The sequence below is a fragment of the Sebastes fasciatus genome, chromosome 15 (genome assembly GCF_043250625.1).
Source record: "Sebastes fasciatus isolate fSebFas1 chromosome 15, fSebFas1.pri, whole genome shotgun sequence".
Lineage (NCBI taxonomy): Eukaryota > Metazoa > Chordata > Actinopteri > Perciformes > Sebastidae > Sebastes > Sebastes fasciatus.
The window spans coordinates 14,432,012-14,458,267 of NC_133809.1; the positions used below are offsets into that span (position 1 = coordinate 14,432,012).

At 41.6% G+C, this 26,256-nt stretch overlaps 2 protein-coding genes across 6 annotated transcripts in view; one reads left to right on the forward strand and one right to left on the reverse strand.

Moving 5' to 3' along the window:
* luzp1 (leucine zipper protein 1) overlaps nucleotides 1–7,381 on the forward strand; it is a 53,571-nt gene extending 46,190 nt beyond the window's left edge. Inside the window, exons 7-8 of the mRNA XM_074659840.1 lie at nucleotides 430–713; nucleotides 1,537–7,381. Coding sequence (XP_074515941.1) covers nucleotides 430–672 — 243 coding nt within the window. The 3' untranslated portion in view covers nucleotides 673–713; nucleotides 1,537–7,381. The remainder of the gene's footprint in view (nucleotides 1–429; nucleotides 714–1,536) is intronic.
* A 3,154-nt stretch (nucleotides 7,382–10,535) lies between these two features.
* Nucleotides 10,536–25,676, reverse strand: kdm1a (lysine (K)-specific demethylase 1a). Of its 5 annotated transcripts, none has more exons than XM_074660264.1 (22): nucleotides 25,571–25,676; nucleotides 23,898–23,949; nucleotides 23,103–23,396; nucleotides 22,552–22,717; nucleotides 22,164–22,297; nucleotides 21,983–22,061; nucleotides 21,774–21,866; nucleotides 21,468–21,574; nucleotides 21,131–21,212; nucleotides 20,929–21,023; nucleotides 20,009–20,026; nucleotides 19,571–19,713; nucleotides 19,333–19,423; nucleotides 18,446–18,580; nucleotides 16,513–16,586; nucleotides 15,538–15,649; nucleotides 15,203–15,335; nucleotides 14,914–15,101; nucleotides 13,354–13,468; nucleotides 13,090–13,217; nucleotides 12,423–12,569; nucleotides 10,536–11,522 (listed from the first exon to the last, which is right to left on the reverse strand). In XM_074660264.1, exons 2-22 carry the CDS (start codon nucleotides 23,940–23,942, stop codon nucleotides 11,319–11,321), a joined length of 2,583 nt encoding a protein of 860 aa, XP_074516365.1. In that variant the 5' UTR covers nucleotides 23,943–23,949; nucleotides 25,571–25,676; the 3' UTR covers nucleotides 10,536–11,318. The 5 variants fall into 5 exon arrangements, with proteins under 5 accessions (XP_074516365.1, XP_074516364.1, XP_074516366.1 ...); XM_074660263.1 differs by having other exon boundaries at nucleotides 22,552–22,720; XM_074660265.1 differs by having other exon boundaries at nucleotides 22,552–22,720; nucleotides 23,913–23,949; nucleotides 25,571–25,670.
* Nucleotides 25,677–26,256: the final 580 nt, after the last annotated feature.

Genomic DNA, 26,256 nt, shown 5'->3' on the forward strand with positions numbered 1-26,256 from the left:
CGCTTTCTTAGAGCAGGGTTACTGAGGTTATGAGAGGGGACGTGCCGCTGTAGCCACCACAGACTAGTAACGCGGGGTTTGTTTTCTAGTCAGCCCACCAAATTATAAATCTCTCAGCTTGGGGTATGTTTGGGGTTTTTGGTTGGGGATTTTTCCCCTGGCAGACATCCACATGGCAGTCTTTACTTGTCACACACCAGTTAACATAAGCAGCGTGTATTTAATGCCCGCATAATACAAAAGTCCAAACAAGGCCCCAAACCGTCCACAGAAAATGCCCAGACACAACTCCAGAATATGAGTGAATGAACTGACCTCTGTTTGTGTTTCTGACCATGCCAATGCCAAACCAATCCACATAATAAACTTGCTGCAGCTGCCAATTCAGACTGTGAACTTCTCTTGATGAAATTTTCCAACCTTTTCCAGGATACTGATAGCGCAGAGCCCAGTCCAAACCCGACCCACAGCCCAGCCTCCTGGAGGCGGCAGCTGCCCAGCAGCGACTCTCCCCACCCGGGGAGCTCTTATGACCGGGCGTCCAAGACAGCAGGGGCCTCCTCCAGAGGGGATCCGTGGTCCAGTCGGGGTCAAGGGTCAGGGGCCAGAGCCGAAGGGAGGAGCGGAGCGGGGAGCAAACCGTGGAACCAACGTCACTCTGAGCATCATTAGACCTGCTGGGTCTGAGCAGGACTTCTACAGCGAGAGGACAGGTAGGAGAAGGCAGGCTCTTTTTCTTTTGACTCCTGAAACTCATTAATTAAAGGAAAGTGATGTTAGTTACTCCTGTTGCAATGATGTCACATCTCTTAAGGGGGTTTCAAATCAAATTTGCAGTATTAAGCTGACCCGACACTGCTGTAGTACATTTTACAGCACTGGGTTTAGCACATCCATCATGGTGGCAACAGTGCAGTGGTTTAATGAGTAGAGTGACCCCCAGTGGGAAGCCCCAGCTTCACTGCATGTAATGGTTAGCATCCACCCTGCTGAGGCGTCCCTGAGCAAGGCAATTCCATGTGAACTGTACCGTAGCTAAACCTGCAAGCACGCGTGACAGAGAAATCCTGTATTGTTCGTAATTCTGAATATTTTCCTGATTACTCAGCAGTTTCCTGGGAGGAACTATGTACTTTAGCACTAATAAGGAGACATTTAGGCCCAATCCCAATGTCCACACTCACAGACTCACAGACTTTGAGGCACAGAAACATTAAGGATTTAAGATAGTATAAAAAAACACATGAAATCAGAGGCCTTAGGGGGGACATTGGGATTGGGCCTTAGAGCTTTCTTGAAAGAAAAGCTCCATTTGAATCCAAATTAATATTCATTCATTGTTCATTTATTTTTATTGGAAGTGCACCATTTGAATATTATCCCCCATAATTAGTACAAAATGATCTTGTTCCTTCGGGCAAACTTTCAAGGAAATAATTTGGAAATTACAGACCAATCATGTATCTTAAGATGAATAGTTGTTTTCAAATATGAAGGATTCAGTACGATTTTTCTCTTCTTTTTTTTCCTTAACAGCACCTCATTAAGCTCTCAATGGCACAAGGAGGGCCAAACATCAGTCTCCCATCAACTAATGGCTTCCATCTCCACAAAAGTCAACAGCTTTTATAGCAAGCAAAGAAAAGCAAAATAGCAGCCATACAGTACAACAAACCACAGACCTGACATCCTGACTCTGACCCTGAGTGTACGCCGAGACGTGAACAGCTCTTCCTATCCGGAACTTTCTCTGTCCCAAAAGAGGCATAAATGGAAAAGACAGTGCCTGTACAGTGTTTTTGGAGGCCGCCTCACCAGCCCATGTATCCTCTTCTGCTTCTCGTGTTGGATGTATTATAGTGTAATCCCGAAAACTTGACAAGGGAGAGGCTGGCATGCTGGGGACGGCTGGGGGATTTTCCTGCGTGCCAGAGAGGGTTTAAAGAGAGTTAGAGGAAGAAGGACTCAAACATTGAGAATGCCTTTCTCAGAGGACCATTGACAGTGACCTCGATGGAGCTGGATATATATCGCTTCTGCATCCGAATTTCAACCTGAAAAAGAACAATCAACAGCAGTACAATGTTTTAAGATGCATCTTCATCTCACAGGGCTGGATCTTCACAAAACGAAGGGATTTTACCTTTTTAATGTGACCAAAAACAGGAAGCGAATTACCGTCTTTGCTGACTCGTACCCATGATATTCACTTTTTCTTACATATTTGCTTTCCATATGTGCTTTTTTTTCTGATTTTCCCCACACATAAATATACAAAACCATACAAACACATGCACATTTTTAAATTTTTGGTTTATTTGTGTCGCCACTCTCGGGCATGCAGCCTCGAACTGGATTTAATTTGGGGGTCTTTGGATGTGGAGCGAACATTTGCATGTTTCTAAGTAATAAATGAAGAACACTTGAAAGATTGTGACTCAGCATGCACTCTGCTTAAAGGATTGCTGGTTGGCTGCATTTAAGACACACACACATAAATTAGTTCTTACGGATCTTATTTATGCTTTTTCACATTTTTGACATTTTTATTTCGATTCTTTGTAATTCGCTTCCTGTTCTGCATTATCCTTTCCCTTTCTGCTCAACCATATCAAGAGAACAAAAAAAAAAAATCGTAGTTTGCACGCAATGAAATGCAATGCACATGTAGAAAAAAAAGACATAATTGTGGGGGGCGGGGGGATATTGTTTATAACCTCAAACCATGCTACAATTTCCATGGTGCTTTGTTTTACAGCTGTTGTCCTCAATCATGTATGTTGAGAGAGCCATAGCAAAACGGAGTTTCTGTTTTAACTGGACTACAGATTACCAGCAAACCTGGCCTGGCAAGGCGGACGTTTTTTTTTCCAGTGCTACTGTAAATACTGTGTACATGCCAGCCAGTCATAGGAAGACACAAGACTCCTCTAAACACAAGGAACTGACTGTTCAGCTTGTACATGACTGGGTTCGCCGTGCGAATCGTCCCAGCTTATCTCCATTTTCTTATTTCTATAGAGGTGTATTTTTTTGTTACGTCATAAAAATATCAACTTGTGGTTGGTATGTTGGAGCAATCTCTCATTGGATGGTGCAACTGCAGCAATGGGGGTGCCATAGAAACCAATTTAATAGTGGCCAGTAATCTAAATAAGGTGTTTTCATTGAGTTAAATGGTGCATATCTATGACAGAAACATTGTTAACAGGCTCCTGCTGGACTTTAGATCTGACACTCAACATTTATTGCAGTACGACAGGCGATGTAAACAGAATTTATGAATGTTGCTATTGAATGCAGCTGAGAATGACCAATTGCTTAATGCCCCAATCCAACACGACTGCACTGTTTATCTGACAAGATCATGTAACCATAACTGTGACAATTTGGGACATATGAAATCCGTTGAAGAACTTTGGACTTTTAAAGCTCCATCTGGTTCCTCTGCTGTTGTGGATTTCAATGCTGTGTTGAGTCAGACCCTGGCGGGGCTGGCCTGTTTCAGAGGCATTTCTCAGTTCTCCTGTATTCCTCATACCAGCCGCCATCTAGCTGTAATATTTATTAGTCTCCATACATGTACAGGTTGTTTTAATTGTGAAGAGGTCTGCCCGGTGGCAGGAGTCAAGTCTGTCGCCGCTTTGTCACTTTACTGTTTATACAAGCAGGAGATTATATGCAATCAATAAACTGTAAACCCCCATCAGTCATCATGATGTACATACTGAACGAACTCCGAACTGAAATGTTTGTTTACCTTAAGAATGCGCATTTTACACTAATGTTCATTCCCATTACTTTGCTAGAAATATCTACAGTATGTTCATCTGTGCCTTGAGATACAGTAAGAGAGGTAGATTGTCCCGACTAATTCAGACTTGCACCATATTTTTAGTCTTGCTGTGCATATAAATGACATGCAATACTGATTGTGAGGTTCAGTTTTTTATATTTTTTCCTTTTTGTTGGAACATCGTAAAAGTATTTTGGTTTAAGCGTAAAAAAAAAGTTCCTCCGAGGGAACTCCTCCCCATGGGATGTCGGAGCAAGGTTCCCTGAGAATAAGCTTTTTTTTCTAACCCAACTTCAAAGTACCCTTTTAAAGAGTATAAACCGCACCGCCCAAAAAGCTATGTCCTCTGGATTTGTCTGTCAGAGTCGCAGGGTGCAGCGCGGCCTCGGAAAGGATTGCCATGTGGCCTCTTCATGGCCACTGCCGGCTTTATGATAGAGCAAAAACAGACCAGACGTACCGTTCAGAGCAGCTCTTAGTGCACATGCCAAGACTTGATTATCATATAGTCTTTCTCTGTTATTGTTTCTGCTACCACTCTTCTCATTTACCAAGAGGGAATGCCATCTTTTCCCCAAATCTCTCATCTTCTCAACCGATTCCAATTTTCCTTTTAGTGTTTTAGAGAAGTGTCCCTCCCTCCCCCTTTTCCTCTCTTCCTCTATTTATCTGCATCTTCCTTGGGAAGGCCTTGTCCTAAACAGCGGCGATAAGTGTTGTTGGTTCAGACAGAGAGTTGTAATGGGCAGCTCCCCTGGGTAGCTGAAAGGTCAGAGGTCAGGGCCGCATCTAATCCTGTCTCTACGTATTGACTCAGGGCTTCTAAATACAGGAGAGAGGAAGACCGACAGCTTGGCAGTGGTGTCCACTTTAGGGATAATTAAAACACCCGAAGGTGTCGAATGTCCAATTCTGCCTGAGCTCACGCTGCCAGAGATGCACGCGGTGTGGTCGTGCATCGGTGTGCGTCGTTATTAATATGTCAGTGAGGGATCCCGTTTTTAAAGCTGGACATGTGAACGGGTGTGTTGTAAGCTGCTGCAGATCTCCAGAGTAAGAGGGCGCTGACTGACAAATGTGCACGTGTGTTTGTCAGAGTTGGCATGCAGGGACGGAGATTGTTTTTGTTGAGTGCTAACACGAATGCCCTCCTCAACCTTTATCCTGCTTTACTTCCCTCGTGTGTTTCCCTCCGCCCAATAAATCTACCACGCAGACAATCCTCCGCCCGTCCTTTCTACGAATATACTGTGCAACCTTTATCATTTGTCTCTTTCACTTTCTTACCTTCTGCTCTTAAACCTGTCTCCCTCGTCCCTGGAGAGAGCATTCGAGTCTGGGGTCCCAGGAAGAGCCCAGCTGTCGGAAACTGTAGGTTTTTATGACGCGTTGGAGGGTTTCCCTCCTGGAGACGGGCTTCAAAGAAAGCAGGGCTTTTTAAAAAGGGCAAAGTTGAAACTCCATCCTCCGCCGTGATGCCTTTCTTCCTTACAAGGCCCCAAAGTACACTAACACCCGACTGTACGCCCACTGAAGCCTAGCTGGACTCCGTGTGCCAGGATGAAGCTTCTACCTGTACATGTTTTGGGCTACATGCCACTTACTCACATGTTCTAGGTCTTATTCGTTGCTTCCAGTGGCGAGAGCCGGTACAGTGTTGACACGGTGGAATGTACAGACTGGTCATCTGGGACTCGAGTGAAGACTTTACTGGTTTCAAGACTTCTATGGCTTTTGTGGCGCCGTAAAGAAACAGCTGGGGGCTGTTTTCAGAGGTTTTTGTCGGTTCCAGTTTCGCAGAACATTTGTCGAACGAGAGCAGAATATTTAGGACATGGCTGCGAATGTTATGATAGAAAATTCCTACGAGGACAAAGAGGTGGTTAAGCAGTGGAGAGAGAAAAGTGTCGGCTTCCGCTCTCCTGCTCAAATACCAACTTAAGAGTTAACAGAAATCCTCTTAAGCTCTGGTGGTGTGTGTATAAACATCCGTTATTTACAAGTCATTGTTTTTTTTTTTCCGTCTTATAAAGTAGACTAGAATGTACTTAGTGGAGATTGGAGTGGCGAGGCAGAAATGGCTCTCAGGCAGCGAGCAGGCCCTTGTCCTCAAAAGCCTCCATTGTGGAGGCAGGGTCACGGTGTCATTGGGTGGCGTAGGCCATAATCTGCACTTAACCAGCACTTAACTTTAAGACCTCAAACGACTAATGCCCCCTTAGTCCCCTTCGTCAAAAAGTTTCTTCTTTTTGTGTCCCAGAATTGTACTTTAACTCTGTTTCAGTAGCCGTTTGCTGAATGTACCACAGTCAGATATATGTGTATTTTTGCACCAGCCAAATTAGAGTATTTAAGAATCATCTCACCTGTTCAAGAAAAGAAATTGGCGTGCACTCAGTGAATTAATATTATTTTAGGTATGGCACCCTGTTATGCCTGCATCTCAGCCTTTCTAACATTGTGCCAAAATCATTCCACAGTATTTCCAGTTTACAGTTAGAGACAATGCTTCCCCGGATGGTCACCCTGTCTCTAAGATACTGAAATTAAGGGGAAATATTCAATTTGAGGGTTTTTCTGTTTGTGTTTTTATTTCTTTGTTAAACAAAAGATGTCTTATTTTGGAAGCTATATCGGATAGATTTTATTTAAGGAAACTCTTGTAATTTTGTAAAGTGGGCCTTATTATTGAAATATATTAAGTATTTGTCCATCTTGATTTTAAGAATGATATTTTTTTTGCAAGATAATGTATCTTCCTCGTTGTTAATACACTCCTGGAGAGTACTTCTTCCTGTATTTTGTGTTTGTTGTTTTAATGCAAGACATTTCTCACGACCTGGAGACATGATGGCACACCGCGGATTAGAAAGAGAGAGAGAGAGAGAGAGAGAGAGAGAGAGAGAGAGAGAGAGAAGCCAGGGTTGTGTCATAGCCGTTGAAGAATGAGAGCTATGTGTGTTTTATCAGCGCTGAGCAGGTTTTGCAGCGCTGAGTGGTTCGCCATGTGTTTTTATCGGGAACCATTCAGCGCTCCGGCTTCTTCGGCGCTCTGTTCTCCCTCGCTCTTAAATTCAGGGTTCGTACATCTTCTGTGCTGTATGTTTCTAAGTGCTGCCAAAGAAAGAAGCGTGCAAGCCCCAGACACACATGTATATATATATAAACACACACAAATAATCTAATAGGAATTTAACATGTAACTGGATCTCATCTCTTTTACACGCATACATGCACAGATACAAGAATTTCAGGCCTGTACAATCAACTGTTTTTTATTGTGTCATTTTGTTTGCAGAAGAAGGAGACTGACAGACAGAGATGTCAAACACAAAAAACTGTATGTAATGAAATCAGATCAAAAGGGTTTTATGATTTATAACTGCTTCTCAGTCAGTGTGTCGGTCAATGCCAGGTGGACTGTGTGGAGAGGCTTTTTTTTTCTGTTTTAGACTTAATACATTGTGCATGTTTTTAACCTTACTGTGGCTGGCGCACTCTGCATGTAGGTCTCTCGAAGCTGCCAACTGTACAGCAGACCATATGTATTCCAATAAAAATAAAAACCAACCTGTTTGTAACACGCCTCTGTGTTGGAACCTGTGTGTGTGTTAAACTCAAACCATGAACGTTAATCTCTTTTATGCTTTTTCTGCTGAACAAGCTCAGCAAGTTTTTGATTTCATAGCGGTACACCCTCTCTGTGAGTGTGTGTGTGTGTGTGTGTGTGTCCGATCCCCTTGGTTTGAACAGCAGCTGACGGTACGCAAAATAAGGAGGCAGACAAATGAGGCAAATTTGGTCAGGTAACAAAGACGAAAACCACAAGCTGTTGTGGAATGCAAAGTCAGCACGCACGACTTTCTCTTAAACAGCTACGCCTTCACTTTGTGAAAGCCAGCACTTCTGTTTCCTGCAACTTCAGTTTGCTTTAAATCATCTAATTTACACGATCTAAGTTTTCATGTGAAAACAACCAACCTCTGATCCTCAAGTTAATTTATTATCCATCAGTAATGCTCAATGCGTCTCAGGAAAGTTTTTTTTCGTGTGAAACTTTTTCACTTCAACCTCAAGCGGCCTGGTAATTTCCAACATTTCCCAGAACCGTTTAGTAAAACTCCAGAGAACAAGCCTGAACGTGTTGAATTCAGCTGCATGGCTTTTACAGTATATGTAGGTGGAGAGAGTTATAGAGCAAAAGATCAACTCCTGGTGCTCAGCTGCATTGCATTCTGGTCTATTGAGGCTATACTGCTAATGGACACTTCCTCCTCTGGGATTTGAAAATTAAAGTTTTACACTAATAATCCCAATTATATCAAGCTATATCAATTAATAGACTGGAAAAAAAGTGTTTAATTCCTGATTCAAAACCCCTCGCCAGCCAGCTGCTTCAGTCTCAGGGTCCTGATATTGTGCAGGTGTGAATGGGACATGTTATCAGTAACAGCTGTGCTTTACCTACAATGTGAAAAAGGCCTGCAGTCTCCTTTCAGAGTAAACAGTAAGACGTACAAGATAAAGAAAAATCATCACTTATCATCAAAGTTCACCATTTAGTGAAGGGAATAATCAAGAGTAGGCCTTGGTTTGTTTGTTTGTTTGTGGGGTGTCATGAGTCAAGCTGGTTGAGAGTCAGGGGTTAACACTCCTGTCTCCTGCTTGTGTGGTTTAATCTGTCCCAAGTTCCGATGCAGGGAGGTGCTACCCTAACACAGTGGTGCCTGTTCAGACCCTGGTACTCCTGAGCCTCGGCGCCGATGCCTGACCTGAATTAGTGCTGTGAAGTCAACCATGGAAATGACTCAGATGAGGAGGAGTGACAGTGAGAAAGAGGCCTCACTGTCCACAACAGGTGTCGTAGGGAAGAGGTGTTGATTGTGAGAATACATAAAAAGGGTTGATGAGCTTGCAGCTTTGAATAACTTTGGAAGTAGCTTGATAATTGTGAATGTTATATGACATTTTAGGTAATTTACTAAGTGCAGTTAAGTTCAGCTGAGGCTGAGTGGTGGAATGTAACTAAGTACATTTACTCAAGTATTGTACTTGAGTTCAAATTCAAGGTATTTGTACTTTGCTTGAGTATTTCCATGGTATGTAACTTTATGCTTCTACTCAATAGTAAATATAGTACTTTTTACTCCTCTTTATCTGACAGATTACAGTTTTTCATCCCCTTCTTGTCCAGAGAAAACCACATATCTCCAGATGTGTTGATGCTGAATAAACTGAAGGATGAAGTGTTCATTTACGTGTGGATAAAATTCTCCTACTTCTTAAGCTAAATAACCTCTTTAGAAAGCCTCTTGGATCAGCTGGAAAATGCATCGCCACGAAGCTGAAAACGGCGCTGTTTTGCTGAGCTCATGAAAAGTTGACTTTTTTGAGATGTGTGGTACTCACGGGACAGCGACGCTACAAACACATGGTGATCTTATAGACCATGATGCATTGCTGTAGATTAAACTACCCAACAGTATATAAAGGAGTTATAAAAAAAACATCTACAGCAGTAAAATGCAACATACACATGAATGCAGCAGTAATCTATAAGCATTACATATCATAAAAACTGTACTTTTCATACTTTAAGTACATTTTGCTGACAATACTTACATACTTAAACTTAAGTAAAGTTTTGAATGCGGGACTTGTAGTGGAGTATTTTCACCATGTGGTATTAGTACTTTTACTTCAGTAAATTATCTGAATATTTTTTCCACCACTGGATGGGGCTGTCATTAGTTTTGCAGGTATTAAGTCATAAACCAAAGTACTGATGGTGGCCTTAGAGGAAAAGTCTCACCAAAGTCTGTAGGATTCATCATCTGTCTTTAAAAAATTTCACAACAATCTATCAAATAGTTGTTAAGATATTTCAGTCTGACCCAAAGTGGTAGGCAGACCAACCTTAAAGCCATGCCGCTATGGCTAAAGTACTAAACTGACATAAAATTAAAACCAATGTACAGTTGTTCTATAATCTGTGGATTATTTTCATATTGGATTATTATGGATGATGTCCAAAATGCAGCATGTGGGAGCTGTTTGAACCTGTGGTACATTCCACCCCACACCTATGAATCACACGATATGTGCTCAGACACGCCGTGGTCTCTCATTCAAAGGACTTTTAATAACTCTCTATTACACTTTCTACATCTCTGCCTCTCTCTCAACTAACCAGTTGATGTGGGCTGGAGGCTATTATGAAAAATAACCTCACCAGTCAACAGTTGCACACCGCTCTGAGCCTATATGGTTTACCAGGGAGGTGAAAATACCCCGAGCGCCGCAGTCCAAAAACCCCAGCTCAAATTACTGTTGTTACATCAAACATCTCCTTTGGTCGCGATAATAATAACCGCATCTCTGGGGAAAACAAGGCCGGTGACGCTCGATAGTGCATGGAAACAGAGGGGCAACAGAGCCCTGAAATACAACTCCACAGAGAAGCCTCATAGCTCATGGTTGACCATTTTAATCCCCCCCCTCATTCATCAGATCCCCCACTATGTGGAGCTGCTGCCAGGGACCCTCATCTCTCCCTCACACACAGTGCCACAGACTCTGGGAAGCAGCCAGACCTGCAATGAAGGAGGGGTCATTGGAGGGTCAAAGCAGAAGCAGTCATGTTTCTTTTGTACATGCATGTACAAGTACAGAAAGTACTGCAGGTGATCTGTCTGCATACACACCACATATCACTTTGAAGAAAAACACGCCGATTCCATTTACAATTTCCGTCTTTTTTTTTTAATAACAAAACAATCGACAATATAAAAAAGTATGGGATGACAACCATAATAAAATACTTAAACTGCTATGGCAACAAAAACATTCACAATTCTTTCAACATATCTTTCTTTTTTTAGCTTTTTAATACAAACTATTTTCACTACACTCCTGCAACCTAAATGATCAAAAAGTAAATTTAGGAGGCATACAGCTACAGTACATAGCGATGTTTTAAGACAAGGCCTTGAGATTGAGCTACTGAGTTGGTCATCTGTCTTAAATGATATCTGGCTCTGTGTACATTTAGGGTTTAGACAAGGGGACATAAATAGTTTTTTTTGCAGACATGCTCCACGTGGAATCAAATACACTGAATCACTTCAAACATAATGCCATGCTTCTTTTTTTTAAGACTGGGAAATCACACATTTCTAAAGATGAGTTATTACATCACTATGTAATAAAATTGGGATTTATTCATCATTCGTCTTTGTAGTAGGTTACATCTGTCTCCATATTTTTGCTGGAAATGTGACGTCCCAAAATAAGTCCGAGGAACTGAAATGCTCCAAAACTCAATTTCACATCACACCTAAAGCCAGAAAATGAATTCTCTGTCATTACTTCTTCAGTAAAGGCAATGATGCAAAGTGTTGTCAGGGACTTCCGAGATCTTCCACGTACAGAAATAAACAGTTTATGGATAAACTTTTCTCATGAACTGCTGTAGTTGGTCCCACAGTCCCACAGAGTTGGCAGGAACTGGGAGAGGCGATTTTCAGACGCTGGGGGTGGGCTGAGCCTGCTGCTGAGGGTTGCTGGCGACCGTGGGCGTGGCCTGTCTGGGAAGCGTGTACATGGCACCCAGGAACTGATCTGCGATGCGCCCGGCCTCCCGGAGCCCGCTGAGCAGGGCGCCGTGAACTGTGGCGGGGTAATTCCTGATCGTGTGCTCCCCAGAGAAGAAGAGACGGGGGACGGGCTGAGAGGGAAACGGAAAAAAACCACAGTGAGGACAATAAAGAATTCAAAGGAAATAGGGGATTGGTGGGAGAAGAAAAAGTGTGGTAGTAAACTGCCAGGACTCATCAGTCAACACATAAATATGACTCAATCAGCGTGCCGACATCAAACCGGCCAAAAAAACATCTGCGTGGAGAATAAACTGCTCTGCTTTGGTTTGGTGGAGTATTGTGGGCAGGCTGGGATGCCTTCTCTCCCTCCATTTCTCACACACACATATATAAACTGACATTCTCGCCCAAATAAAAACTTAAAGATTCTCTATACGGGATTCAGAGTATTAATATAGCAACAAACAACTATTAGCTTTGTAAAGATGTAGAGGAATAATGTCTACCTGAGCAGAGAATGAAGTCACTCTCCCTTTATGTGTGTGTTGTAATCTGAGGTTCTCTGTGCTTTGCTGACATAGCCGGGCCGGCCGCAAGTCTCTGTTGTGCCCCACTGGCTAACTAATTGCCACCGCTCTGCACTGAGCTCGTATGGCGGTTACAGCTGATAACGCCATCCCGAACCCATGGCGTCGTCGCTAAAGCGTAGCAACCCACCCTCCGGTTCTTCCCTCAGGTAAACACTATTAGCTCTGTCTGCACTGTTGCTGTTGTTTACACAGTTCATGCTGTTAGCAGTTTATATGAAATAACCACATGGTAATGCCTAGTATTGTATAGTCTTGTGTGAATTAAATATTGGACAAATAAAAAGTACTATTTTCTCAGAACTTGAGATGAACTTGAGTGCAAAATGAACATAACAGTTTTAAGTGAAATTCAAGAGAAAAAAAGTTTTGACAATATATTTCCTCATATTGCCCAGCCCTACTTTAATACTAAGGCTTCTGTAGCGTTGGTTTGCTTACCTGTGAGGCTCCCGGTATAGCAGGGCCAGGTGTGATGGGTTGCGCCATGAGGTCATAGTCGTTACCCGAAGAACCTGCTGCGACGTACGAGTAGGAGCCCCGGGCCCATGGGTCTGCACGCCAGCGGGTGACCACAGTTTCTTTTGGCTGCCATGACGACAAACAACAACACATATTTCTGAGGAGTTTCCATAAGGATATTAGAGGGACCTGTAAACAGCTGGATGGCGAACAGTTCCAACGCTGGCCTCCATGCATGTGATTTTATCCCATTTGAAACCATGAGCAAATGATTTATAATGACGGGTGGTTTGGATACGACTCCAGTGCCTCTTTCACATGTGCTCGCTGTGTAAAGTGGTGCTGGTTAGGGGGGTCGACTCAGGAACGGATTTGACATTCCACTCAAAGTAGTGGAAAAACCAGAGAAAACGCTAATGATGGAGCTTAAAAAAATAAAAGCCACCACTACTTTTCTGTAAACAGCAAACATAACGATTGTATTTAAACAAAAAACGGCCAGCTATGTCGAATTTTGAAGACATCGTGTTTGAGAGGAATAAACTATTTGGGATGTGGACTTAAAGGAGAACTTAAAGTGAAAGCTCAAGGTGAAGAAAGACAAATGTCAAATGGAAATAACAGTGTGTGAGAGTCTTTATCATACCTGTGGTACAGCACTGCTTCCAAATATTCCTTTGAGAATTGCCAGGCAGCGTCCGACAATCACGTCATCACTGATGTTCTCCATGATGCCAGCGGCCTCGCCAGCCATCAGAGCGAGGAGGATCGGGGCTGAAAAGAGAAAAAGGCAGAGACTTTTTAATAAATGTATTAGAGAAGCAAAGGCCATTCAGTACATATGGACAGGACATTTATCTCAAAACCACATCACTCTGCAGTGTGAAACTAAAAAGGGATCTATTGTCACCTTTGTAGAGGTTCCAGAAGAGGAAGAGTTCGCCCCGACTTGCCGTGGTGGAGCCGACATGACCAAACAGGTTGACGCTGGGATCCCAGAACACGCGGTCAAAACACAACACCACCTTCACACAGGGAGGAACACAACACAAAGATCAATCAAAGTGCTTATTTTAATACAAAAGCTCAACTGCCTGTGAAGCACATCTCAGCTTCAGCACATTCACTTCATGATTATGAATGTGTGAATGGTGGAGCGCCCTCTGCTGGAGACATAGCAGTAGTAGCAGCTCAGATTGCATAATAATGCAGTATTCTCCTCTGTGCTGCAGTAGAATTAGGAGATAAACTACTCTGCTGCAGATGATGCTCAGCAACAGAGAGAGAGAGAGAGAGAGAGAAAGAAAGAGAGAGAGCTGGTGGGTCAGGAGTGACGCAGAATGAGGACTCTGATCCGATTACAAACACGCTGGCAAAAAGCACCTTTTTGATTCGCACGCCATCAGGCTCCGACTGCCTCTCCACTCCTATACTTTACACATTGCCCATGCCACCCTTTCAATCCCACTCTCCATCCTCTGTCTGAGCCCAGATGTAAAACAGGCAATATCACATAGGCAAGGAGCACACAAATTCTGAATACTCGTTGTGTTTTTAGCCCTCTACCACTGAAGGTCAAGTTCCTAGCATAAGGACACTGCAGCAGAACGAGAAGCAGGAGGTCTCTCTAAGGAACAAAATCTCCAGTTCTGCCGGAAGCGCAATACATGATTTAAAACCTGACTTGAACTCTGATTTGTGACTCATTTAAAAGGCCGGAAAGTTTGCACTGGTCTGCACAGAAATGTGGCAGAACACACCTGGCACACATTTTCCTGTAGTGGGTGGAAGGGTTAGCGTTAAAATCCCCGGCCTCCCACTTAAATGTCGGACTACTCTGGGCTGTCTTGACTATATCAAACATGTTAATTTTTTACGAGTAAAATCTGGACAAATCAGAATGGGATTCTGTAGTTTGGTTAAAAAGGACCTATTATGCTTATTTCCAGGTGCATACTTGTGTTTGGGGTTTCTACTAGAACAACTCTAGAAACAACTCTAGAACAATTCAAAAAAACGCTTTACTTTTCTCATACTGGCTGTGCTGCAGCACTTCTGAAACGCTCTGTTTGAGCTTCAGTCTGCTGATTGGTCAGCTAGCCCACTCTGTTGTGATTGGTCAACTGAACCAAGCACGTCGGACTCCACTCCAGCTCCGCTCTAACTAGCTTTGTTTGAGGGCGTACCAAACTAGCCGCTGGCAGGTATTAAGAAACTGTGTTACTTGGTGACATCACCATGTTACGGAAGAAAAGGCGGGAATTCAAGTGAGGCGTTTCAGGCAGTTCAGCAGCAGTGTCTCTGTAGGGGAGTGTAACTCCCTTTGGCCTGGACTTTGGGCTTTGTAGCTTTGCAGACCTTTTATATCACATAAAACTATATAACACTCTAAAAGAAAAGGAAAAAGCATAATAATGGGTCCTCTTTAAGGATAAATGGCAACAAGCTCAGTCTGATAAATGCTAAGTACCTTGTTGAGGTTGCCAAAGCCCATCCTCTGTATAGCAGACGTCTTCCACTCGGGCAGAGGGGGAACAAACTGCACAGCGGGGGGCTGCTGCTTCAACACGCCGAGAGGCAAGGTGCACAGCACAGCGTCACACTTGTAGATGAAGGTCTGGGTCGTGGAGCGAGTGTTGACTGCTATCACCTCACAGCCTGGAGAAACAACAGACGAAGAAGAAGATCAATTATGAAATTCATAGTGGAACTTGTGGCTAAAAGTAGCAGAAGACAAACACGTGGTCCTGTGCACGTACCAGAGGCCGTGTACCGGACCTGCCGCACAGCTGTGTTTAGTTTGATGTCCAAGCCTTCAGCCAGGGCCACGGGAACACAAGAGTAACCATTCCTTACTGTCAGGTGGCTGCCAGTGAACTCAAAGTCATCATCCTGTGGAGAAATGAATAACATGTCACCCCAGTAGCACAATTATCTTCCTACTGTAATAAAACAGAATGGCAAGAGGTTATCTCATAGTTAAACTAGCAATAACTTGTTACGCGCATGGGTTTGTAAGAGGCCCGAGGGTCTTTGCGATGCAAGACTATTGTCAGAACTACACAGTTATGACAAAATGGATTCATGTATTTACCTGATCCCAGTGCTTGAGAGAAAGGGTGGAGAGGGGCGTAGCGTTGGCAAACTCCAAGTTGGCAAAGTGCCAGTCGAGGATCTGCCGATCCCTGGATGACAGGTAAACATCACTGTGGGAAAGAAGGGAAGGAGAGAGACGCGGTGATGTATACTGACAGCTATTCGCACATCAGAGGGACAGGTTTACTCATGCACAAGCTGAGAAAGCTTAAACTGGTCCTCACATAATAATAATAAATACATATTTGAACACATTGCCATTTAAAAAAGAAAAAAAATCGGCATATAGCCACAGGACATACACAGGTAAACATGTGTTGCTAATGGCTGCAGGGCTCCAACAAGCAATTATCTGTTATTACCATTAGAATAATTTCACTCCAGCGCATAAGCCAATATTGCTTCAACATTAGCAATCTAGCATACTTAGTCTGGATAGCTCCTGATTAGAACAATTTATAAAAGAAGTCTTCTGGAGTTCTGCAACAGGCTAATGTACTGATCCAAACCAGACCAACAAGTTGCTGCTGCCTCTGTTCCTCGCTGGATTCAAATAAGAGCTTCATGTAGTTATTCATTACACTGAAGCATTGCAGACCCTGGGATGTGTTTGCATTAGGCTCTCAAATATATATATAATAATATAAGTTTTACTGATGTGAAAAAAATGTGTAATGACAAAATAGAGCTGGGAAGTATGACCAAAAAAGTACATTATGGTGTCATTTGACTATTGTCCAGTAATCACATATATACTGTGAAGGTACATAATGGTTCTCCCTCCTAAGTTGTGATCAATATAGAATGTGATTTTTAACCATTTAACAAAAGAATATTTGCATGCTAAGAAAAGATGGGTGAAATAGAGACAAGCTCAATTTCATTCTAGCCAGTACTATATGTGATACCGAATAAAAAGGAGAATGAGTAGCAGTTGAGGATACTATGCCGAAGCTTCAGAAGGACTGGTTACCTGGGTGGATTGGCCTCCAGCTCCTGCAGCTTCTCCTCCAGCTTGACCTGCATCTCCACCAACTCATCGTACTCCTACACAGGGACCAAGCAGACGAGCACAGAGATGTAAACACATCTTCATTTCATCCACGTAGTATCAATGCCGGGAAATACTGACACAATGAGAATTTGTTTAGAGCTGAAAATTTATTAATTAGTTGTCAACTACTAAATTACTATTTTTATAATCAAATAAACAGATGGAGTAATTTTTTTATATTTTTTTAAAAAGTCAAAATTGTCTGATTTCAGCTTCTTAAATGTGAATATTTTCTGGTTTCTTTACTCCTCTAAAGAATTAATGAGATTAAGATAAAGATTAAAGATTAATTGAGAAAATACGCGACAGATTAAATCGACAATGAAAATAATCATTAGTTGCAGCCCTAAATTCTTTTTACTTTCGAGATTTTATGATCATGAATATTTATCACAATTAAAATGTCATTAAAACTAATGAGCTAAAACTTAATGAGGAAATTAATTGAGAAGCAAAACTGTTTTGCTACACATTAACATCATCATCTTGACAACTTTCCACTAAAACTGACAATTAATATTGATTTTAATGTTATAATATAACTAATGTGCTAGTATCTTACCATTATACACTTTAAATGATTTCAAATAATTCTCAAAATTGATATTTTGCATCACACTGAATTGACTTTAGGAGCTGCTAAAGTCTTTAACTAGGTGAGCATGTGTTGCGTGCATGTGTGTGTGTGTGTGCACAAGGTACACACCCAGAGGGTTTCAGGTCATGCAGAAAGGACAAGCAGTCATGACAGAGAGGGCTGACTCAACCTGTTCATCAGTTCACCACAATAGAACCAACTACAGCAGCGGTGCAGAGGCTGGTAATACCACCTACCACGCCAGGCCCCAGGACACTACAGCTACACCGAGTCTAGAACATTTGACGTCGTAATGACGCCTTCCAGCTAGCGAGACGACCTGGGAAAAACACTTCAAGAATACTGGAAAACATCCCCAGCGAAAACATCCCGACAGCCTTAAAATCTTGTTACATGATGCAGTCATGCATGTCATGAGACACACACTCTTAAATTGAATGCTCATTCTGTCTTGATGAAAGTGTGTGTGTGTGTGTGTGTGTGTGTGTGTGTGTGTGTACATCCGCAGACATAAAGACAGTCAGACCGTGATTCAAAGCCTTGAAGTGGTTTCTCAGACAGCGGATGGGTAGCAGACAAATTCAGTTCAGACACCAGCTGTGTTTAAACCAACTAAAAACCTCCCTCTAAAATACACACGTAGCAGCAGTGGAGGTGATTTATCTGAAGCAAAAATAAAACGGCAGCGCTCGCTCTAATAATACATCCTACCGAGGCATTAAACCACTTAAACACAGCCTGTCTGGTTTACTTAGATAGCACGGCATTGAAAATTCTGTGAGGCATCCACCCTGACCTAGTAGTCCATAAAATACCCATCATACATTCTAGTACTTCTGCATTATAATACTGCTATTTGATCTTCAGAACAAATACAAATGTTTCCGCAAAATTGTGGTCGACCTTCTGACCTGCAGGTACGCCTAATAATCAACAAAGGAAATCTAATATTGTTTCAAAGTAGTTCAAACTACAGCAACATACTCTATGTAATACCCACAACACCACAAACACAGTTGGAAATAGTTAGCTTCTAAACTTAACTGCCGCGACTAAAGTATTTTAAGTTCGGCAGCCTGGAAGTAATGAAAAGCGTCACACAGGAATCTATTCTGGACAACAACCAGTCTAGATAACTGCCCACAGCTTGGACATATTTGTACAAACTGTAAGATGGTGTAAGAGCTCGATTGCAACTTTCTTCTGCTGATCACATTTCTCTTTCTTTTTTACTGAAATAGTGTTTGAGCTCACTTTGCAGAGCGCGGTGAGGTCTCTGTTTTTGCTCTTCACCAGGAACTCGGCTGTGATATCTCTGGGTGGTTTGACTTCGCTGGCCTCTTTATACTGCTGGTGGAGCTCCTTAACCCGTTCCTTCGTGGTCACCATCTAAATAGGAGAGGGAGGGGAAGGAAGTCATGAAGGTGATGGTGGAAGCAGATCATCCTGAAATCGAAACCAGTAGTGTTCCAGTCTAACGCCTGCTCTTTACTAGAAGTGTACTCCATCTATTAGCTCTCTTAGCGAATCAATCAAACAGACATAACTGACATACCAGTTCACAGATGTTTGCCAAATTTGAGCAGTAATTAAATGTTAACAGTCCAATTTCATGTCTCTCTTTTTCAAACAAACATGACAAAAAAAAGTGGAAAATGAAAAGTTCTTCACCACTTTCCAAGGTTTCCCTTTAAGTAGTCTTGAAAGGAATAGTTCAACATTTTAGGAAATACACTTTTATTTCTGAGAGTTAGATGAAATCTAACCACTCACACGTCTGTATGCTATATATGAGTCTTGTCATCCCTGTGAGAAAATAGTTCCAATGCGCTACTCCCCGTCTGGTGACATATTATTAATTATTGACCTTTAGAGGTGCGGGTAGAACAGGCTAGTCGTTTCCCCCTGCTTCAAGTCTTTATGCTACGATAGGCAAATCGCCTGCTGGCTCTAGCTTCATGTTTAGCTTACAGACGCAAAAGTGATATTAATCTTCTCATCTAACTCACAGCATCTCTTGCTGTGAGTTGGATGATCATCAGTAGTATCTATTGTTGGTGCAAACAGTAAATTGTTGTGCATTATTTTATTTCGTCTTGTGGTGCGGATTACTGCCGCCCCACAAAAAAACCTGCGCTCACCTTATTAAGAAGATCTCTGAGGTCTTCCTGCGTCTTTACAATCTTCTTCCAGTGTTCTATCTGCTCATCTTTTACATGCTTCTCCTGCAGCCTGCAAACACACACACACACACACACACACACACACACACACACACACACACACACAAGATTAGAGTGTTTGTGTGCATCTCTTCTTTGGTACACATGTGTAGGATACATCTGTCAACCCAGCTCATGCAGTGTACACCATACTCACTGTATGACCACCTCCAGGGCCTGTCCCAAAGAAACGGGTTTGTTGTTGAGGAAGTTAAAGTCCAGCTGGTGGCTGAGGAAAGAGGTGGCCTCCAGCAGTCTGTTGAACTCTTGCTCCACCATCTCGTCTTTTTCTTTTGGCACCTGGACACACAATCACACCACAAGGACCATCAGTCACACCGATGACTGCAGTGATGGAATTTATAGGAAAGTAAACAGTAGGCAAAGCACGCCAGACTCATTTAAAGCCACAAAAAATAGTATAACTGGTACAATACGCAGAATTTCACTAGAAGATTTGTATTTTTGATGTAATTTATGGCATTTTATACATCACTCCATCATCCAACTTGTAACTGAGTCTATTCTATATTCACTAATATAAGCAGAAGAAGCATAGGTAAGGAATGTATTATGTAAATAAACCAATACATACACTTGTGCACCGTTCACCCTTGGGTAGTTCACCAAAAGATGAACATGGAAGAGGTTGCAAAGACAAGAGGGGAGGGTGGGAGAGAGAGAGAGAGAACATATTAAGTAAACACATCTTTAACCTCAAACAGGTTTGCACAAAAGGGAAACATGTACATTTAATTTGCCATTTCCTGCGGAGGAAGAAACCAGTTACACATGATGTGGTTGGTCTCTACTTCAATGGAAGAGGCCCGAACATGAATCTAAACATCCTACTACCGTTGCTGCCACTTGACGGACAGGAGAAAAATGAGAAGGGGAAAAGGCTGTTTATTTCCAATTTAACGGCATTAGGCTATATCTGTTTTCTGGTCTCCTCTGCTCTGAAAGGAACTGAAGCTGTTGTTGATGACACGCAAGGCTAAGCAGTTAAATGAATCCACCGTTCATCCATGTATTTTTTGTGGCTTGTGGAAAGCCAGATCCCCGCCTCAGGACAACAACAGGGCTTAGAGAACAACTATAAACCCAAACACGGAGCACTTCAATGCCAAGAGGGAACTCTTGTGCATAAGTAAATATATTCTGTTAAAAGGAAGTAAACAACACAAGGTCCTGGTTTCAAAAAATTGAAATTAGGATACACATGTCTAAGGCAGCTGTAGCCAGAGGATAGCTGTTTGATCGTAGCTATAAATGTCAGTATGACTGAAGCAGGTAGATATTTCTCAGGCATCAGCTGGCTGGAGTAAATAACACACATAGCCCTGCTGCCATTAATCTCTTGCTATCTATCAAACTGTTGCTTTCTGAGTAAACCTAGGATTTTTTGCAAATAACAATCAATATTTAATCACTCGTAAGGTTATCTCTGGCAAGATAATGGATGAGAGGCAACTCAGTTTACAGATTAATAAATGATTACATTATTATACTCACAGCCTGGCCATTGGCTTCATACAGTGGACACTTCTGTTTGATCTTGGCCAGCTCCATGTTAACCTGCTTGCTGATCACTGCCATGGGATTCCCTCCTGCAAATACACACGCACACAATTGACAATGACACAACATAAGCATGGACAATAACACCCTCTACAGGTGGATTTTAGTAACTGTAGAGACTGGATATGAATCTTACCCAGCCCCGTCACCACCATGGCTCCCAGATCAGCGACATAGTTGCCCTTCCTAAATGTGGCCACTCTGCCTCCAACACGGTCCTGCATGGAAAAAAAGCAAGGTACATTTAGGTCACTCGATTGGTTATTATCTAAACCCTTAGAAAACATATGCACAAATTACCATATAGAGAATGTATATAGGGTGGCATTAATCTCACAATGCTATCAATTGTAAAAAAAAAAAAAAGGAAATGTTTTACAATCATAAAAATGATTTATACCAATAGCTGGTTAAGACAATGTGACAAATATACTTGAAATAACAGATTAATAGAAACCCTGTTGGTGACCTACCCTGGCCTCCAATACTGTAACATCCATCCCGAAGCTCTGTAGCTGCCTGGCTGCAGCTAGGCCAGACACACCTCCACCGATGACTATAACCTTCCCGGTCTTCTTAGCTGCAACAGCAGGCAGGGAGTACGTTAGGTAATGTAAGACAATCACTTTGGTAAACCAGACTTTGTTTTTATGGGGGTACAAATCCAAGATATGTTTGCCTTCAAACAAGTGGCTTGTGGAATACATACAGTAAATTGTACAAACATTTGACTAATGGCTGGTGTTATTTTACTAGTGCAATGAATGAACCGAACTTACTGGGTAAAGGCTTGACCCTCTTGTAAATGCCAAAGTTAACGAGACCGTGCCTTTCTAAGTAGCTGTGTATTCTGTGGACCAGCACTGCATCACCTAAAAAGAGAACAAAAAGCACATAGAATCTCAACTTCTGTAGGACTACAATCTTCTTTTAAAATAAAAGAAAGGAATTCAAATGTAGAAAAATAATATTTTATTTAATTTCTCACTGTTGTATGGAGCTTCAAGCTGCTGTGCTGTGGCCTCAAAGGTCAGCTGGATTTTAGGGTTGTCCAGCCACAGTTGGAGCTGTATGAGGTTAATATGGATCAAGATACAATAGTCTATATGTTTAAAACAACGATCCTTAGTTTTTTTAACACAAAGTAATGTTTCTACACAGGCACTTACCGTACGGTTGCGGATGTAGAGGAAGACTTTCTGAGTTTGCTGGGGACCGCTGATGATGTCAGGGAAGCAGGCGGCCTCCTGGGAGGTCATACGGTCATGAGGAAGACGACTCTGGAAAGCAGCTCCTTCTACACCTAAAAATAAACATACATATCACTATATCACTATTCACACAACATTGAGTGCCATTTGGGATCAATTCAAGACCAAAAGAAAGAGCATTCATGTGCAATGAGCCACAGCCTTCATGTTAGTAGAGAAGAATATATGCATTCTCGACCAAAGAGAAGATCGGGCTTTTTATAACACGTTTTTTAGTTTCTTTCCTCAACAAAAACATCAGTTTTATTTCACTGCTTTGATATGATGCATCAAGTTTCAAACTCACCAGATGGCTCCTCTGGTTCACTGTCATTCTCTTCCTCTGGCGGTGGAGGTGGTGGAGGGATGACCTGCTTCCTTTCCTTCTCTGCCTTGGCATTCCTCTCCTCCTCAGAGTAATATTCGTCTTCCGACAGATTGGCCAGGCTTTCGTCCATCTCGCGGTATTCCACCTGCAACGGTCGGCACAATAAAAGCATCATTAAAACCGGCGTTACGGTGTATTTGTTGGAGTGCTCCCACGTCATGTACAGTAGATGTGCCAAAACAACAAAGAAACAATTACCATGAACACAGCACACTGCAAAGACTACGAGACATTACCTCTACTGCTAATTTCCACTGGCGCACATATGCAAGTGAGAACCTGTGACTTCAGATAGAGAGCAAAATTGCACCTAAAGTTTCAATTACGACACACGTATTGATCCTTTAAAGTAAACAAATGGTGATAAAATACAGTGAAATCTGGCACTGGCAGTTTTTATTTCACACATATCAGTTTTGGCAGCATCTTTTCCTCTCTGAGCGAGAGGACACACACCCTTAAATATTTACTTTTGCTCGCTTGCGGCGACTTGTTCTGCGAACTTCAGCTGAGTCTGGGTCTGCCCCCCCAGGGCCTGCCTGGTGAGGCAAAGGGGCTCCTCCAGGTTCCCCACTAGGGGATGACCTCTCCTTTTTCTTTACATCCATAAGTCCTGGAGCCGGGGCTGACGGACCAGTCTGGGCATCAGAAACCTGTACCCTATCACCTCCCACTGCTGCCGCAGTCGAAGAAGAGGTGGAGGAAGAGGAGCCAGCATCTGACTTCTTGCTAGAAAGCATCATGGAGGATGTTGGAGGCCTCTCCTGAACAAAGGGGGGGGAAAAGAAATTTGATGAAACCCATCAAAATGAAACAGCCCAAGGGAAATGGTTGATATTTAAATGTTCGAAATAGTATAATCAATGAAAAAAAAGATTACAAAATATTTCTAAAAGAAAAGATGAAAATTATGAAGTGTGGGTTGTGCGTGCTGAAAACAAACAACCAAACAAAAACAACTATTTAACATGTGCCCTTTTGGCATTCCCAAATTTGTCTGAAAATTATAGCCTATAATAGTTAATATGTAAAACTTACTAAATCCATGCTAAACTACTACAACCCCTATATCAACTGGTCACTGTGCTGTTGGGGGGCGGTGAATGCACCTTCAACAAAAGGCTAACAACACACCAAATCCTGTCTGGCTTTGGGGAGATGCTTCTTCACCCAAATAATGTCACACATCTGCATCACTGGATGATTTAAACAACTATGCATGAATGTCATGGTTTGTGAAATGAGGGTTTTATGGTAACAGTAACCTTGTCTTGTTTTACCCATTTCTCCGGGCACCTGGTAATATCCATTCAAACACTAAGAAATGAAGACAGAACCAGAAATATGGTTACATAGACAGGAACCAACTGGACACAAAAAAAAAGGTTGGCCTTTCACATTACTGTACATCCACTGAGATTTAGATAAACATGTTTGGAAAAAACCTGTTAGCAAATTCCACTGAACATTGCAAGACAATCAGATAAACATGTGTTTTCACCGTAGCTCACTGGTTTAACAGGACTTAGTTCAAGTTTGTTTATTTATTTTGCATAATTTAAGACTATAAAACATAACAAAAGAAATAAATGAATAATATACAGTGCAGGAAGAGGCAAAAAAAAAACACTGAACTTATCTGAAGCCTCCACCTAGAGACAAGATTAATATAAAGAAATAATATGACTACATAATAGTGATAACAAAACAATTAGTAAGAGATATATATATGTAATAACAACAATAACAATACAGTAAATATATAAAAAAGACAAGTGTGTGTGTGTGTGTGTGTGTGTGTGTGTGTGTGTGTGTGTGTGTGTGTGTGTGTGTGTGTGTGTTGCATGGAAGTGTATGGTTGGTTAGATAGATAGATAGATAGATAGATAGTAACTTTATTGATCCCGAGGGAAATTCAAGTTTCAGGCATCTCAGTTCCATAGTGCAAAACATGTTAGTAAAAAGGCAGTAAAAATAAGTTAGTAGTGCAATGTACAAAGTACAAAACAAATATACCAGATATAAAAATACAAGGAGATGAAGAAAACTGTTAAAACTGAATATAGTGCAGGGTAACAGCTGTGATACAGGACTATTAAAAAGTGCAGAAGAGACTGTTAAAAATGAGTGTAGTGCAGGGTAACTCCAGTAGCTTAGTCTATGAAAGTGCACTGTGTGCATTATTATCTGGTTAGTGTTTGTGAGGAGGATATTGTTTAAATATCTATAAAGAGTTCTGGGTAGAGTGAGAATAAAGTTAGCACTATACCCACACAAAAAAGCTGAATGTGTTCCCATATGAACCTTAATATATCCTAGATTTGCCATCTGACTATTGTTACCTAGCAAGGCACTCAGATAACAATGTGTTTCACCACAGCTCACTGGTTTATCAGGACGTTAGCACTACCCACTCAAAAACCTGAAAGAGCTGAAAGTGTTCCCATATGAACCCTGGTGTTTGATTCATTAATTTAACATTAAAAGACCTTAATATATCCTAGATTGCCATCAGACTTTTGTTAACTAGCAACGGTAGCTATGGCTACCCACGTTAGCATGCGTTAGCTAACTGTAGCTTTGTTCTTTACAGCGACTTGCACACAGCACCGACGAATATAATATTATATTCATGTAATATGATTGCAACAAAAGCTGCACAGCAAACATAGATTTGATCACTACTAACTAAATGTATTTCCTTACAGATTTTACATTAGGAGACCATGCTATGTTAGCCTAACAAGCTAACAATGAGATGCTAGAACCAACAGTAACACAGTAGCAGGTGCGAGCTTATAGTGATAAAACAAAGCACTTTACAAAGAGATCGGTGTTGACAAACTTGCTGAGTGATAAGCAGACTTTCCCTACATAAGGGAAGATAATTTTTTTATTAATAAATGCTCTTATTAAATATTGAAAATATCAATATTACCTCTCAAGTCCTCCGAAGATGTCAACACAAAGACGGGCACAGTGGCAGGTCTCCTTTCAATGAACTCGTTCCTGATTGGCTGAGCGACAATGTTACCCAACACCACTCAAGCGACACGATTGGTCAAAAATAACTGTCAATCAAAAAAAAGTAGGCGGGGATTAAATACTCAAACTGCAATGGGGTTGTTGTTGTTTTTAGTTTACGCTTATTAATATGTGTTTTAATAACATATCCGCACTATTTTTTCGGGTATAAAAGTTAAAAAGAGTTAAAGTTGCTGTTCGGGATTCAGCGTTTCCGCCCTTATCTTTTTTTTTTCCCCCAGAACTTTATTTCAACAAAGACATGTAGAAAAGAGTATAGGGAATACAAAGAAACAGTATATATAAAAAAAAAAAAATCTTAATGCCAGAGGAGTTCAAATGTACCTCCTTTAAAATATTGAGAGACTTTAAAATAATAATAATACGAAGCTGAATTATATAGGTAATATTGCTCTCCATCCCATAAAACACAAAATATAACATCACATCAAATACATTAATCTGTACATTAGTACTCATTTTTCTATTTATGAAATTTTGCCTATCAGTCCAAAATAAAGTCGAATGATTACAGTGAAAAAAACAAATGAAATATTGTTTCTCGATCTGAGTCACAGAAAACATATGTAGAGTCTACAT

Excerpts from the sequence above, each read along its gene's own strand:
- kdm1a (XM_074660263.1), bottom strand. The coding sequence starts at position 23,942 with ATGGATATTACCAGGTGCCCGGAGAAATGGGTAAAACAAGACAAG. Across the intron at positions 23,397-23,897 it reads AATGGGTAAAACAAGACAAG|GAGAGGCCTCCAACATCCTC; the intron begins GTTACTGTTACC and ends CCCTTTGTTCAG. Across the intron at positions 11,523-12,422 it reads CTATACCGGGAGCCTCACAG|CCCGTCCCCCGTCTCTTCTT; the intron begins GTAAGCAAACCA and ends TTTCCCTCTCAG.